At 42.4% G+C, this 14,416-nt stretch overlaps 1 protein-coding gene across 2 annotated transcripts in view; it reads right to left on the bottom strand.

Moving 5' to 3' along the window:
• The window catches only part of Adam22 (ADAM metallopeptidase domain 22), a 226,204-nt gene extending 212,777 nt beyond the window's left edge, over positions 1-13,427 (bottom strand). For both annotated transcript variants that reach the window (XM_052173159.1, XM_052173158.1), the window contains exons 1-2: positions 13,284-13,427; positions 12,600-12,760 (exon numbers count right to left, since the gene is read on the bottom strand). In XM_052173159.1, the coding sequence (XP_052029119.1) occupies positions 12,600-12,760; positions 13,284-13,362 (240 nt within the window). In that variant the 5' untranslated portion in view covers positions 13,363-13,427. The remainder of the gene's footprint in view (positions 1-12,599; positions 12,761-13,283) is intronic.
• Positions 13,428-14,416: the final 989 nt, after the last annotated feature.

Below are 14,416 nucleotides of genomic sequence, written 5' to 3'. Positions count from 1 at the left end.
GCTGCAATTTGGGTTTTCTCTGAAAAAGAAACAGGCTATAAAAATCACCATAATGTATCATGGTCAGGGTGTTTAGAAACTATGAACTAGAACGTGGGAAAACAGAAAGCATCCTGCTATGTGCACCAAGGCTATTGTTTTAAGGCACACGCTTTGCCTTGTGGCATACTCCTGACTCCACATGTCCACACAAAATCTTTTGTACAGATATTAATAGCATCACTGCTCATGATGAACGAATGTAATTAGCATAAATTCATAGTAAGACAATGAATAAGCAATGGAATATTATTCAGCAATGAAAAGGGATGAAGTACACAAGCTATAACGTGGATCGATGTTGAAAACATTAAGCTAAGTAAGGCATAGTTAAAGCATCAAGAACAGGTGAATCTATAGAAACAAACGTCTGCTAAAAATAAAGCCAATGAGCTGATGGCTCAGCAGGTAAAGGCCCCTGCCGCCAAAGACGACCGGAGTTTGATTCTCAGGGTGCACAGAGTGGAGGAGAGAACAGACCCTGAGGGGTGTCTTCTGCCCTCCACTGGCATGCCATCACACACAGGAAATTAACAAAGAGCAAATATATATTGTGTACTACATATTTATAAGTAAAACAAGAATCCTTTCCTGTACAAGGGTTACAGGAAGTCATAAAGATAGCTAAGGAGTTTATTTCTTCAGAATGGCGCGTGACCCTCATCCTCGTCTTTTAACATGGTATCTTCTCTGCATAAACCATGGATTGTCTCTTCTACTTAACCCTGTTTCCAGATCCTCTACCCACACTGCACTATCAGAACATGGAACAGCTTAGACGACAGGGTTGCTCTCTATGGTTTCTTCTCCAGAATAAAATCAGCATGTGCTTTAGGGAGCACGGAGATCTCCTGGTCCACCTCATATATTTAAAAATATTAAAGCACCTTATATTAGCATGAATCATCAGCATTAGAGCAAGCTAGGCCAATGGCGGCTGACACCTGTAATCCTCCCCCTTGAGAGGTAGAGAAGAGAACATAGAAGTTCAAGGCCAGCCTGAGCTGCATAGTAAGATCTCCAAAAGGAGCAGAGTGAGGAGATGTTCAGAGATGACTCACCGTGTAAAGCTGCTGGACTCCTCATAACCTGAGGTTTATCCCCGGGACAGCAATAATGGAAGTTGAGAACTGACTTCCACAAGTTTTCTTCTGACCTTCACATATCCACATGGCACATATTTGTACACACACACACACACACACTCACTCACAGTCATTCATCTATTAAATGGTCTTTAAAAGTCAAGTACAAAATTGATAAAATTTCAGTTTATGTTGTTACCAAATTTCATGCTATGCTTGTATCTTATACATATTAGAACGACTTAGTTACAAATGATTAATTGGCGTTAGAGCATAGAGCTTTATTGGTATTAAATAATACATCTTCATAAAACAAAGATAAAAATTAGAAAAGCTTAAAACACAAGATAAGAATTATCTCGGGGCTTAGCTTCAGGGGGAAAAAAACAAGTATTGCCTAAGTTTAAAACTGCAGTTAGAAACTAAAGAATGACCAATCAAGGAAACCCTCATCTGAATATGTCACAGCAACTCAAATCTATCAGAACCATTGTAAGACACGCTTACCAAAGACCAGACATCATTGTCTCAAAGAAAATGCCACTCCCGACAGCAAACGGCACAGTCTGCTGAATAAATTCACGAGGGTTAAATAGCTTGGATTTATTTTCGCTAGGGGAGATGGGGCTCTAAGCTGACGTGAGTGATTGTGTTGTCGTGATTTAGGAGTCCATGAGACAGTAAGACAGCTTATGTGTGGAATGTTAGCAGGCTCATGGCCATCCAAGTTCCTGCCTCTTCCTCTGCCACCCCTGCCCCTCAGCACCAGGGCTTTGACTTCTCTGACAACCTCTGCCTTGGTGTCAAAGCAAAAGGGACTCAGATTTCAGTTCACAGGGTCACCATGCAGGGTCTCAGAGAACCAGGGCACACTGCACACAGTGCTGGGGCAGCAGAAATCCTTGTGGAAAAGGAAGGAGAGTGGAGATTAGACGTAAATATGGGAGGAGGACCGTGATCCTCTCTGACACTACCTGTCTAAAATTTGAATATCTGCTGGAAAGAATGTATAACTAAGGCAAATGTCTCGAAACTCTATCAGTCAGTTTCATAATGTTTGCAGAATTTTTTTCTTCATATATTTGAGACAGAAAATTGAGGCAAAAAAAAAAAAAACCCACAAAGAAACTAAAAATGCTTACTGAGTACCGCGGGCCAGGCATAGCGCAAAGCAGTGGACAATGGTAAGTATGAAGGACCAAGTCTGAGACGAAAGACTAGAGTCTATCTCATGGAAATGATTTCCCACAGATATCAGTGTCTGGACCCCTGCCCCCACAACCCACCCATAAGCACACACAAGTGCATGCCACGCCCGAGGCGAGTCTGACTGTAGTAGTCTGTAAAATGCCTCGTCATTCCTTGATGCTGATTTTGCATCCTGCAGCAATAGGGCACAGGTTCACTCTCCTGCAGCAACCGATCCCTGTCCTGGTCCAAGACTTTCAAAGTGTCGTGCTCAGCCGGGATGGAGTAGCGACTGAGCACAGGAAGCTGGAGCCAGGACCGTTGGAGTAAGGAGAGTCGGGGCAATGATGAGGAGACCTTCTGCACCGCGGAGCTTTGATACACACACAGTGAAGAAAACGAACAAGCGCCTACTGAAGCGGAATCCAAGAAAAAGAGGAGGGGGACCCCACGAAATACTACCGCAGTAGGTGGAGAAATGAAGCACTTGTTGGGCTAGAACTCATTTCCAAATCCCAAAAGTAAGCTATGTCCAGCACTTGTACCAATGATGGTGCAAGCCACCCTCCAGAGGCCTGCGTTTGTTTCAGTTGCTAAGGGAGACAGAGGGACTTGAAGGGGGAATGGTAAGATACACTAAAGATTTCGGAGAAGCATTTCCTGTGTTCACAAGCAAATAATGAACAAAACGGTGGCAGAGCTCGCAGACAGGTAACAAAGAAAGAGACGAAAAGCATTGTTAACCAAGGAAGACTCCATAGAACAAGGATCTGGAGCAGAAACACCAACAGCGTCCTCCCAGTGCATGGATGGCATCAATACCCCTTTGCTGGGTGCCTGTCACATGACTGTCTCCACTCAGTGCTGCAACGGAATAAACAAAGGTGCGCGCCTTTGTCCTGTGCTTCTCTATGCACTGAAGCTACAAATAAAACATTTTTCAACCCACACTACGAACTTTGAGATTTTTATCATCAGAACATTTAAACTCATGAATCAATACCCTCAACTGTGTCTCATATTAAATTGCTTAAGCTATAAATTAATAGAACTCCTCCTTAAATGTGAGAGAACATTACCTGTCCTGGATCATCCAGAACTACCCTATGCTAATCTTATGTCAGAAATTCAATTACACGAGAATTCTCTCTACGTCAATATCACTGCTTTTGCCAGTTATATTTTTTTTCCTTGTGGCTCCATGTGAGTTGACAATCTTTGCTCCTGGCTGTGATTAAAAGTCTCCCCTCCAGTGACCTACCCAATCAGAAATGGGCCCATCTTAGTGAAAGCCACGAACACTGGCAGGTTTCCAATACGTTCTGCCCAATCAATAGCTGCCCAACTTAAAGGCATTTTTAGGACACACAAGCTAGAGAGAAAGGAATGAGTCATTTACAGTGAAGCCAGACACAGGATCAAAATAAGTAAATGCTCGTTTTGGTTCAGAATCCAAACTTTTATCACCTTTGGTAATGTTCAAGTCTCTACCAACATCCATAAAAACTCTTCTTAAGAAACAGTGACTGAATTATTCAGCATGATGGTGACTTTGAAAATAAACTGTTTAAAATGTTCACCACTCATATTAAACACTTTCCAAAGTTCTCTGCAACATGTTTCGAAGTACTAACTAAGGCTAAGCTCCAGGGAACTGAAATTTCCTTGAAAACTGTTTGCCATACAACAAATATGGCAAACAATTAAGAAAAATGGTTCAACTCAATAATTCAAATCAATGATTGCTAACCTTCTAAACTCCAGTTTATACAGACTCATTCACTGAACATTTAGTTAGCAAGCATCCCGTGACATTCAAAATGAAGTAGTACTCATTTTGTATAATTTAGGTGTGATACCTAGAGAATCAAATTTTAAATAAATCCTGCATGGCTTAGGAAATCAATGTTTACCTGGGGGACATCTCCTGACCCAGTGCTCCAGACTCCTTAAACACAGGCTGCATAAGCCCTCTCCCACGAACCTGAGGAACTTTAAAAAGACAAACCGAAGACAAAAAAGAAATAAGAGAGAAAGGAAAAGCGGAAGGAACAAAAACAAAGAGGAAGGAAGAAGTAGGTAGGAGGCAGACACGAGGAGAGGAAGGGAGAAGGAAAGAGAGGAAACAGGAGACAGTGTTCTTCTGGCTGAACCACAAATGTAGGCCTCACAGGTGAACAGACACACCCTCGGGGCCCAAGGGGCGAACCTGGCTAAACACACACACATTCCTGTTATGCCCTTAGAATCAAAATTAAGCCTGAAACCCTGAATGGCTGAGGCTAAAACTTAGGACGTACATCAGACTCTTGTAAGCAGCCCTGTCTACGCTGAGCCAGGAGGATGCTGGGCCATGCTAGGACAATGGGTCCATCCTCTTCCCCGGGGCCGCACCTTCTGCCGGACTGTTACTCAAAGTCCACTCCCTCCCGCCCGCACTCGATGATCCCAGGTCACTTTTTTAGCCAGCTGTCTTCCTTCCTATACCTCCAGGCTACCCTGTATTAATAAAGCCAGACTGTGCATAAGCTTGACTGTCACTTGTACTGCTGACGAGCCACAATTGTGTTTGTACACAGAACCCTGGCAGGACACTCTAAACGCATCAAAAGCACACTAGGGGATTCAAGGAAATCTACAGACCCAGGTTATATGAAGGGGCGGCTCTTCTCAAGCATCTTGCTGTTTAGTCCACAGAAAGAGAAGTTGTAGAGAGGCTTGGATGAGCACCAGGAACATCAAACTGTCTACCAGCAAGGTGCTCTCCTCAGTGGAGGAGGCTAGCCTACCTAAACAACAAATGCCCAAGGAAAAAAGACAGAAACCAACACCGAGTGGCAAAGCGATGCTCGCCAGACAGCGTGACACAGAGAAGTGATCCAGTGAGACCGCGAGCCCCGCCTCCGACCGCCATAGGTAGAGTGTTATAGAAACTAGTGGAAAGAGAGCTCTTCGGGCTTAGCTCCAAAAAGACATCATCCACCTCTTCTTCTCCTCAGCTATCTAGTGATCTTCCCTCACCACAGAAATCAAGCAACAAAGGCAGCTCTGCTAAAATGTATAATGCCCTGCTACAACTTTAATTTTTGAAAAGGAGAAGAAATGCATTCACTTAACCTGCTCAAATGCATGAACCTGAAAACCTCTCAGATACAAACAACAAACAGATTCTGGGGAAGGAGGAATAACTGAATTCTAAATCCTCTCTCTTTCCAATTAGAACTGCTAGGACTTCTGGATCAGGATGCAGAATCTTTTATTTTATTTTCAAAATCCAGTTATATGTAATAGCTTCTCTTGGGGGAAAGAAAATAGGCTTTTACCGTAAAAGGCACTAAAATCGGGACTAAAGGGAGTGGAAGGCTAAAGTCAGTTTTGATGTTAAGTAGTTTTTAAATACATGTAATTTTTAATTACATGTAAAATAATTACAAGTTATCCAGAGAAGAGCTCAATAAGGGTCAGGAGTTTCTTAAAGAAATAATGTTGGTATACTCTAAAGATACAGATAAATAGAAATCCATAATAAATTAGTAGCAAAAACTTTGTTAAAGACTACTTTGTTGATTTTAACATTCCCTTTCAGAATTATTTTCCCATTTCAACCCCATTATTAAGCTATATGACCATGGGAAAGCTAATTCACTCACCTACAAAGTGGGTATAACAGTATCTATCTCATCATTAAAAAGAATGAATATAAACCTCTTATCATAGTGCTTAGGGTACATGGAACACGTTTGGAAAAATGAATTCCTGTATTTTCAACTCTTGCTTCCAAAGTTTGTTTTTCTTTCTAGTACTTTTATTACCAGAATAAACACATCCAAGCAGATGTTCACAGAACTTGTCATTTCGGTTATTATTAATTTGTATAACCTGAATGATTTGACATATGAAACCCTTAAGCTAATGGAACTGTAGGGACATAAAGATACACTGTATCTTTTCTTTTGATGGGGGACTATATGAATATAGACTTCTGTTTAGCATTTAATGTCTCTGTCAAAAAAAACCAACTCTGGCTACAAGAGCATATATAATTTTGATGTTGACTGCTGAATTCTAAAAATTGACTTAACAATGAAAAAATAATCATCAATATAATATCAATAGACACCTCTTTCGAGACCTGCTCTTAGATGTCAAATGTCTACCATATATTCCATTAGTTATTAAGATAGTAAAACTGAAGACCCCCTAATGCGCTCAGCAAGCCTCTTCATGGTACTATAACTTCAAATATAAACACAGTTATTTCTGAAGCACTAAAATACCAATAGGGGAAATAAAATAAACCTTTGGATTCTGATGCCAAAGACATCTATATGTCTTGAATAGTGTCTAACACGAGAATTCAGCCAGTGAAGTGGAGCTTAAGTTTTTGAGTTCAAATCCCCTGTTGGCTTCAAGTTATGACCTACCATTGGACTTCTGTGAACATGATATACATCAAACAATAAGAAGTTAATTTGACATATAAAAGCCACCACAAAAGTACTGCATGTTTAACATTTTAATACACAGCATGCACGGTAACACTGACATCTTTTTCCTCAGTTTCCTTTCCTTCCTGCTTCCCACCACTCCCCTTGGTCTCGCCTTTCTCTGCCCCCTGCCCTGCCCTGCCCCGCCCCGCCCCGCCCCGCCCCCGCCCCGCCCCACAAGGATGAGCATCTTCTCTCCACATGGGGTTAGTCCTCAAGACTTCCTGATAAATGTGGTCCTAGCTTAGCCTCACTGGGGGCTGTGGAATGATGCCCATGTGACAGATTTCTTTCTCAGTGAGTCAGAAATGAGCTCTAGAACAATAAAAAGAACACGAGGCATGTTCTGTAGTGTGAGAAAGCATGTAAAACTAACAACATTCTTCATAAGCTCATAAACTCCTGCTTGTTCTTCACATTGCTGTGAAAAATAAATGATCAAACACTGATTCCTTTGTGCACAATAATAATTGTGTGGAATTGCATAGATAACTATATGTACATGTGTCTATATGCACATACATACACACACACACACACACACACACACAAATTGGGATATCAAAGATAAGAAATAGTAATACCTGAATTGGGTCTCTTCTGTAGTCTAGAATTTCACTACTACATTTATATTTTGAATGAAAATTTAAGGGAAAGCCTACAATATGGCTCTGTGGATAATGAGGCTTGCAGCCAAGCCTGGGGACCAGAGTTCAGTCCCCAGAACTTACATGGTAAAAGGAGAGAAATGATTCCTGTGTGATGTTGTGTTCTGACCATCACATGTATACCATGGTACACACACATACACACACACACACACATGTACAAAAGTACATACACACTAGATAGATAGATAGATAGATAGATAGATAGATAGATGTAAAATTAAAAGAAAGTTTTAAAAATACTAAGTGATATTATAATTTTATTTTTCCTTTATTCAGTTGGTAGGTAAACAAAAATGCACTGTGAAATATTTCTTTCCTGCCCCTTATGGCAAAACTTTCTTAATATTGAGCTACTTAGTTTAACAAATGCACATTTGGGAGAAAAAAAAAAAGCTGTTTGTGCTAACCTGGCAAGCAACCGTGAAAGCTCTAACTCCTGGGAGCCTCTTTCACTGGGGAGCTGTACTGCAGACCACTGACTGCCAGACTAACTCAGAGCCCTCAGAGGCGGCAGCGTGATGCTAAGGGCAGCTCACACATCCCATGGCATATATATAAATATTCCCCAAAATAAAAAAACTAGAGCACACCTTTGCTGCCACCTTGCCTTGACTGTGTCTTTTGCTCCGCTTACAAATGGTTATAAAATGGTGGCAAGTAACAGATCCATGTCCTTGTCCCCACTCGGGGACTCCTTAAGAAGCTGTAATACTTTGCAGAGGACGAGATGGGAAACAGTAGTTCCTGTGTTTACAGACAATACTTCTGATAGAAGACATTATGTTGTATGCAGAAGTATAAAATCACTGGGTGTTTTTAAAATAAATAACAGAATTTAAAGGTAACTGTGTAGCAAATTAAGTTATCAGATAACCCATTTCTGATGCCATAGTAAATTTATGATGCTTAGCTGGCAAAAAAGAGAAATCATTAACAAGCATATCTATCTAAGATAGCGATCACAGGATTACCAATATTAAACCATCAGTGAAGCTCAGTAGATGGTGCCTTAATACAAATTCACAAAAAAATACGTTTACCTTACTATCTACAAACATGCAATTCTTTTAGCATAAATACTGCCAAGAAAGAAGAAAAAAAGACCTTCAATATTCTGAATATTCTGGGGCTATCTTCTAAGCGTGGGACTACTTCATATTTGACCACAAGGTTACTCACAATCCAGTATGATTATTTTGACTATAATTTCTAGTATTTGATGACATAATAAGCTTCTAGCCAGGGTAAACACCCCCATTTACAGTAAGAAATGGTAAACACTATGCAATAAGCAAAAAACAAAAAACAAAAAACCCTCACAATATGGACTTGTATTATCAGTACAGTCACCATTTCACATGAAACTGTCACCATTCATGCAGAACCAAAATGAAATTTCTTCTAAACTAAAAGGTTCATATTCCCATCTATGGATGATGATGGAAACTGAAACAAGTTCACATTAACAACAAAAGAAATCTGATTCTCACCTAGTCTTTGTGAGCTTGAAGAATGGAGCCATTTAAGACTACAGCGGTGACTACCTTCCCTCGGTCAGTGCCTTGAGAAGAGGTCACTCCTGAACTAATTTGAATGGCCTATAAGGTCTCTTCCTTCTACGGCTATTCCATTTCACTGCATTATGTAAAAAGTGAGCAATTTGTAACTTCAGGGAATGTGTTAAATTCAGGTAATGAGGACATCATTTTGCATTCAAATGATGTCATAAAATTTCTAAACAGTCCTCGAGCTGCCCAAGGGAGCTGCTGTGACTTAAGAGACTGAGACTCTCTGTATACCCAGCCTTGATCTAAGTGCTTTATAAATGCCCCTCACCCAGTGTTGTCTATGTTTGGGAGCTTAGCCCTTCCGAAGCTTTAATGATATGAACTGGAATTTATCAGTGAATAAAAGGGAATAATAACCTGCTCACTCTCACTCTTCCGTACCACCAAGACGATACCTAGGATCACGAACTTAGCCAGTTAATCCTCCTTGCCTAAAAGCTTAAACAGCCTGCAGAACCAAGGCCCAGCTCCTCAGACCATCAGAACTGGCTGCAGCATCTAGAAGCTACATTCCTCTCACACTGGTCCCCCAAATTTCATCTGCAGTTAACGAAGGCAAGTCCTGGCTTCCGTGAGCCTCTGGGCTTGCTGTCCCTTTCTGCTAGATACGCCTGTCCACCTACTCCCTGTCCGTAATGCGACCAATCAGACAGCACCTCCTGGGAAAGCCCAGGGACTCCTTGTGGGGTTAAGTGCTGGCCTTCCACTGTTTCCACAGCCCTCTGTAATCACCTCAAGACTGAAGGGCAAAGAGTTAATTGTTCATTCACTCATTCATTTTCCCAGCTCTCTGTAAATCCCTTGAAGGCTAGAACTGTGTCTTTTATTTCTAAATCCCTATGGCTTTGATTTATTTTAAAATGCTAACTAGCAAGAACTCAAGTGAATAAATTCCTTTTAATGAGTCAATAAATGAAATGCACACACACAGTGTGTGTGTGTGTGTGTACCTTATGAGCCCCCCAAAAAAATCATCCAGATGTTATTTCTGAAATACAAAGGAAAATGCTAAAAAATATCCATGAATACCTACCGTGCCAAAAGTTCTGTTTACAAAAATAAATAAATAGATAGATAGATGGTAGGTTAATAATAATAATAATAATTGTAGTAACAATATAAAATCAACACATTTTGGGGTTAAATTATAGTTCTCTGGAAACCAGGAATGCCTAACAGACAAGAAAAACCCTTAGTTTCCTTACTGTAGGAAATGTTGGTTTTTGAGATTCTGTCAACTCTCTGTGGTAAATCCTGCTGCAATTTAAGGATCCTGGTAAAGTACATGGACTCCCCAGGTGATGGAGATATCAAGATGTGCTGTAGTGCACCTTCAGATACCAAGGATAATTTGCCATAACTATAAATAGCGTTACTCCCACTTCTGACTCGGATTAATAATCTATACGTGTTCAGTCTGAGTTCTACCAAACAATAGTCTCATTCACCTCAGCTGTAAAGTTTACTGGTGAAGGGCCTATCGTATCTTCTGTCCCGAGTGGAGAGGCCCATCTGAGTTAAAACATCTCAGAAATGGTGTTCTAGAAACACTGGCAGAAAAATAGTCTGTTTCTCAAAAGTAGTGGCCTTCCACCACTAGTGGGTGGAAGTGGGTGGGCACTGAGGTCATGGTCGGCAGGAGGCAGAGACGGAGGCCTGCGTCTGCTCCTTCCCACCCCTCTCACATCTCCATTCTTCTCCATCCTTCCTTCCCTTCCCACAAAGACTCGGGGACTTGTTCTAACACACTGCCTACATCAACAAATTCCTGACCATGGAGAACTCTATACAGAATGAAAGTCTCATGTCTCAATAAAAAAATTATGAGGAAAATTAAAAATAAGAACTAATTGCAAGGCAAATTAAAACAAAAACAAAAGCATAGGTAGAAGACATCATACACTGAAAGAGACTTAGATAAACTAGGTATGCCCTCTATTTTATCTCTGGCTCAAAATGAATATAATATAATATAATATAATATAATATAATATAATATAATATAATATAATATAATATAATATATATATATATATAACACATGAGCATATTTTTGAGATAAGTAAAAATATTTCTGAGTGAATGTTTGCTTCATAGTGTCAAAGAATTAATCTTATTTTTACTGTGGCAATTCAGAGTTACATTTTAAATATAACCCTTACCTTTCAGAGTTTTATTACTGAAAATGTTAATAAATAAAGCATCATTTGCTTACTTCAAAGTAATACAGAAAAGGGAAGAAGGCCAGTAGGAGGCAGAGAAAAGCAAGATAGACTGTAAATTCCCAGTCGCCGAAGCTAGGATTCACTATATTCCTCTGTTTATAGTTTGTGTGTGTCTATACTTTTTTTTAACCAAAGACAACAAACAATCATCAGAATATTCCCTCCCAGGAATAATTATTAACTAACTGAAAAATAAGACACAGGTCCCCTTCTGCAGGTTTTCCATGGAAACAAGCCAAAATTTAAGTGTAGAAATAGGCAGCTGCCAAATATTAATTCAGATTAATAAAATGCTTTATTAAGGGCTGGACATATTAGGTTTTCTACCTCATTAATCTATCATCAACAGATACTACAAGTTACCCTGAATTTCTACCTATTGAACAAAATTTTAATGGAACCAATTATTTGACTGCATATATAGACTTAAATATTTTTCACTCTTTACATATCTCACATATGTGGATAACTGAGTACATTATCGCATCACAGTTATGTTCGTGTTGAATGTATTTATGATCTGAAACTGCCCAGCTTATCTCCACTTAAGAAAAGTTTACAACAATTTTCAACTCTATGAGCTTCAGATTCACTTGTAGATGAACGAACTGTCAGGTTGATCTATACAAACATAAAAAAACACTTAGGGTCCCAAAACTATTTGCTAGAATTAGCCAGTACTCGTTCATATCTATAGATGTTTGGTGTTGATTAAAATGCAGGTACTGCAATAAATTAGCTTTTAGAACAATTTAAGTGCTCAATAAAACGATACCACCCTAGTTACAACAGTGGGGGGGAAAAGGTGAGGAGGACCCATTTTCGGAAGTCTCTGGTGTTCACAAATGTGAGTGACCAGGCGATTTTGAGATGTAGTTTATTTTAGTTTGGTTTCTTAGGGTTGCCTAGTTTTCTTCACCTCTTCTTTCTACAATAACAATCTTGGGTTATAACGTCTTCTCTCGGAGTTGAAACAACAGAGATGATGATGCATAGCCTGCCTAAATAGAATCTCCTCCTACCCCGCGCAGTTTTCGCCTGACTAAGGAGATGGGGTCTGTGCCACATGTCCCTAGCTCAGGTTACAGGGCTACCAGAAGCATCCAATGCCACCCCCACCCCTACGGCTTCTGCAAAACCTCGGCCTGCGTTTCTTTCGGTTGCTTTTTCCCCCCTGTCTCCTTTTTTGCACTTGCACCGGGAGCATCCTGCAGAAATCGATTTAGGACTGTGCTCTTGTCACCGGGTACCACCGCGTCTCCAGGGCAACCCTAAACAAACCAACGCGGGGTCGCTGGGCTGCGTGGAGGACCACCTCCCGCACCCCGCCGCTCACCTGCGGTCCGCCAGGGTCGCCCCGCACCCGCGTGTTGAGCTGGTCGTGCTGAGTTTCGTCCTCGCCGCCCAAGCGGTAGACGAGGCGCAGTGGTACGACGCTCTGGCGCTCCAGGAAGCGGTTTTCGTCCCCCCTCTCCAGTCCGCTCAGTGAGACGTCTCCTTGAATGCAGGCAGGAGGGAGTGGAGAGAAACGGCAAAATAATAATAATAATAATAATAATAATAATAATAATAATAATATAATAATAATAACCCTGACCCACAGTCCTCCATCCTGCGGTCCTCATCACCTCTACGAAAATTCCCCCGCCTCCTCCCTCCCGGACCCATCTGGGAAGGACGCAGAGACACCAGCTGGAGAGCCCTGGACCAGCTCTTTCGAGAGCATCTCCGGGCCCAGAAACAGGGCACCCCTTTCCCATTCTCCTGAAGGAGACTCTTCTTCCGCAGAGGTAGAAGGGGAAAAAAAGCATTTGACCCCAGATTGCTGATGCATCCTCGTGTCCCCCAAGACATGTGTGCTTATGCCTTCCTCGCCGCCCTTCAAAATACAAATAAAAAAAAAAAAAAAAAAAAAAAAAAAAAAAAAAAAAACCGCGCACTGTGAAAATGCGGGTGTGGCTTTTCGGGGGGGCCTTCGGGCTCCAAAGAGTCCTGGACGCCCCGGCAGCAGCGAACTTACCTGCCCGACCACAGCGCGCCAGGGGCCAGGTCCCCAAGACGCAGAGCAGCCAGAAGGACACGGCCGCCGCTGCCTGCATGGTGGCGGCGCTCAGCTGCTCGTGCCCCGGCCCCGGGCTCGGGCTCCCGGCCGCCCCTTCCCAGCCGGTGCCACTGCCGCAGCCGCCGCTGCCTCAGTGCTGCATTGTGCCTGGAGGGCGCTTTGGTGGCGGGGGCAGCGAGCGAGCGCCGCATCGGGCGCCAGGCTGTAGCGAAGTGGCTTCTAGCGCCTCCCACCTCATCCCCAGGCGGAGGCCGGGGCGGGCGGCCAGCACGGCGGGGAGCGGAGCCGGGTGCGCAGCGGGCCTGGTGCACTTGCCCCCCGCGCCGCACCCGGCCGCGCGCCCCGGAGTAGCTGGGAAATGTAGTTTCCCATCCCCGCACAGCCAGCTGGTCTCCAAGGCGACGCGATCGGCGCCACCCCAAAGCCCAAGAAGGAGACTGCGGATCAAAGGAGGAGAGGTGATGGACATCACCTGCACAGTGGCGGCACCCCGATTTCGCCCCCAAGGTCTGCGAAGAGCCGCAGTGTTGCTCACGAGTTAGTATTGCTTGTGTTACCAAGCAAGCGACCATGCTTCGAGTGCATGGAAAGTCAATCATGCCATAGATCTGGACTGAGGGCCTACTGTGTGCCCAGCGGTTAGGACCTGGGTGTGAGCCCCACGCTTACAGGCGCAATTAAGAAAGGCTATTTTGGTAAGAATTTGACCAAGGCGGTTTTCAATACTTTTATTTGAATGAGGTATTTTTACCCTACGGTAAAAATGTGTGCACTCACCATGTATGTGCAATATCATTGGAGGCCCGAAGAGAATATTGGGTCTGTAGGACTGGGGTTATAGGAGGTTTTGTGGATTCTGAGAATCCAACTCATTTTCTCTGTAGGAACGCTCAGTGTTTTTAACCTCTGAGACATCTCTGTTCATTCTTCACACCTTTTTTTTTTAATTGGCGTTTAATTTCATTTTAAGTTTGATACTTAAGGGAGAGTGGTTAGCCCAACTCCAGGAGAACCAGATGTCTCCCAGAGGTCTAGGAAGGCATGTGAAGTGTGATTCAGCCCGATGCTCTGCCATGTTTGCTTCCTCCAAT

This window comes from Apodemus sylvaticus, chromosome 2, assembly GCF_947179515.1.
Source record: "Apodemus sylvaticus chromosome 2, mApoSyl1.1, whole genome shotgun sequence".
Lineage (NCBI taxonomy): Eukaryota > Metazoa > Chordata > Mammalia > Rodentia > Muridae > Apodemus > Apodemus sylvaticus.
This window is presented reverse-complemented; position numbering and strand designations above follow the sequence as displayed.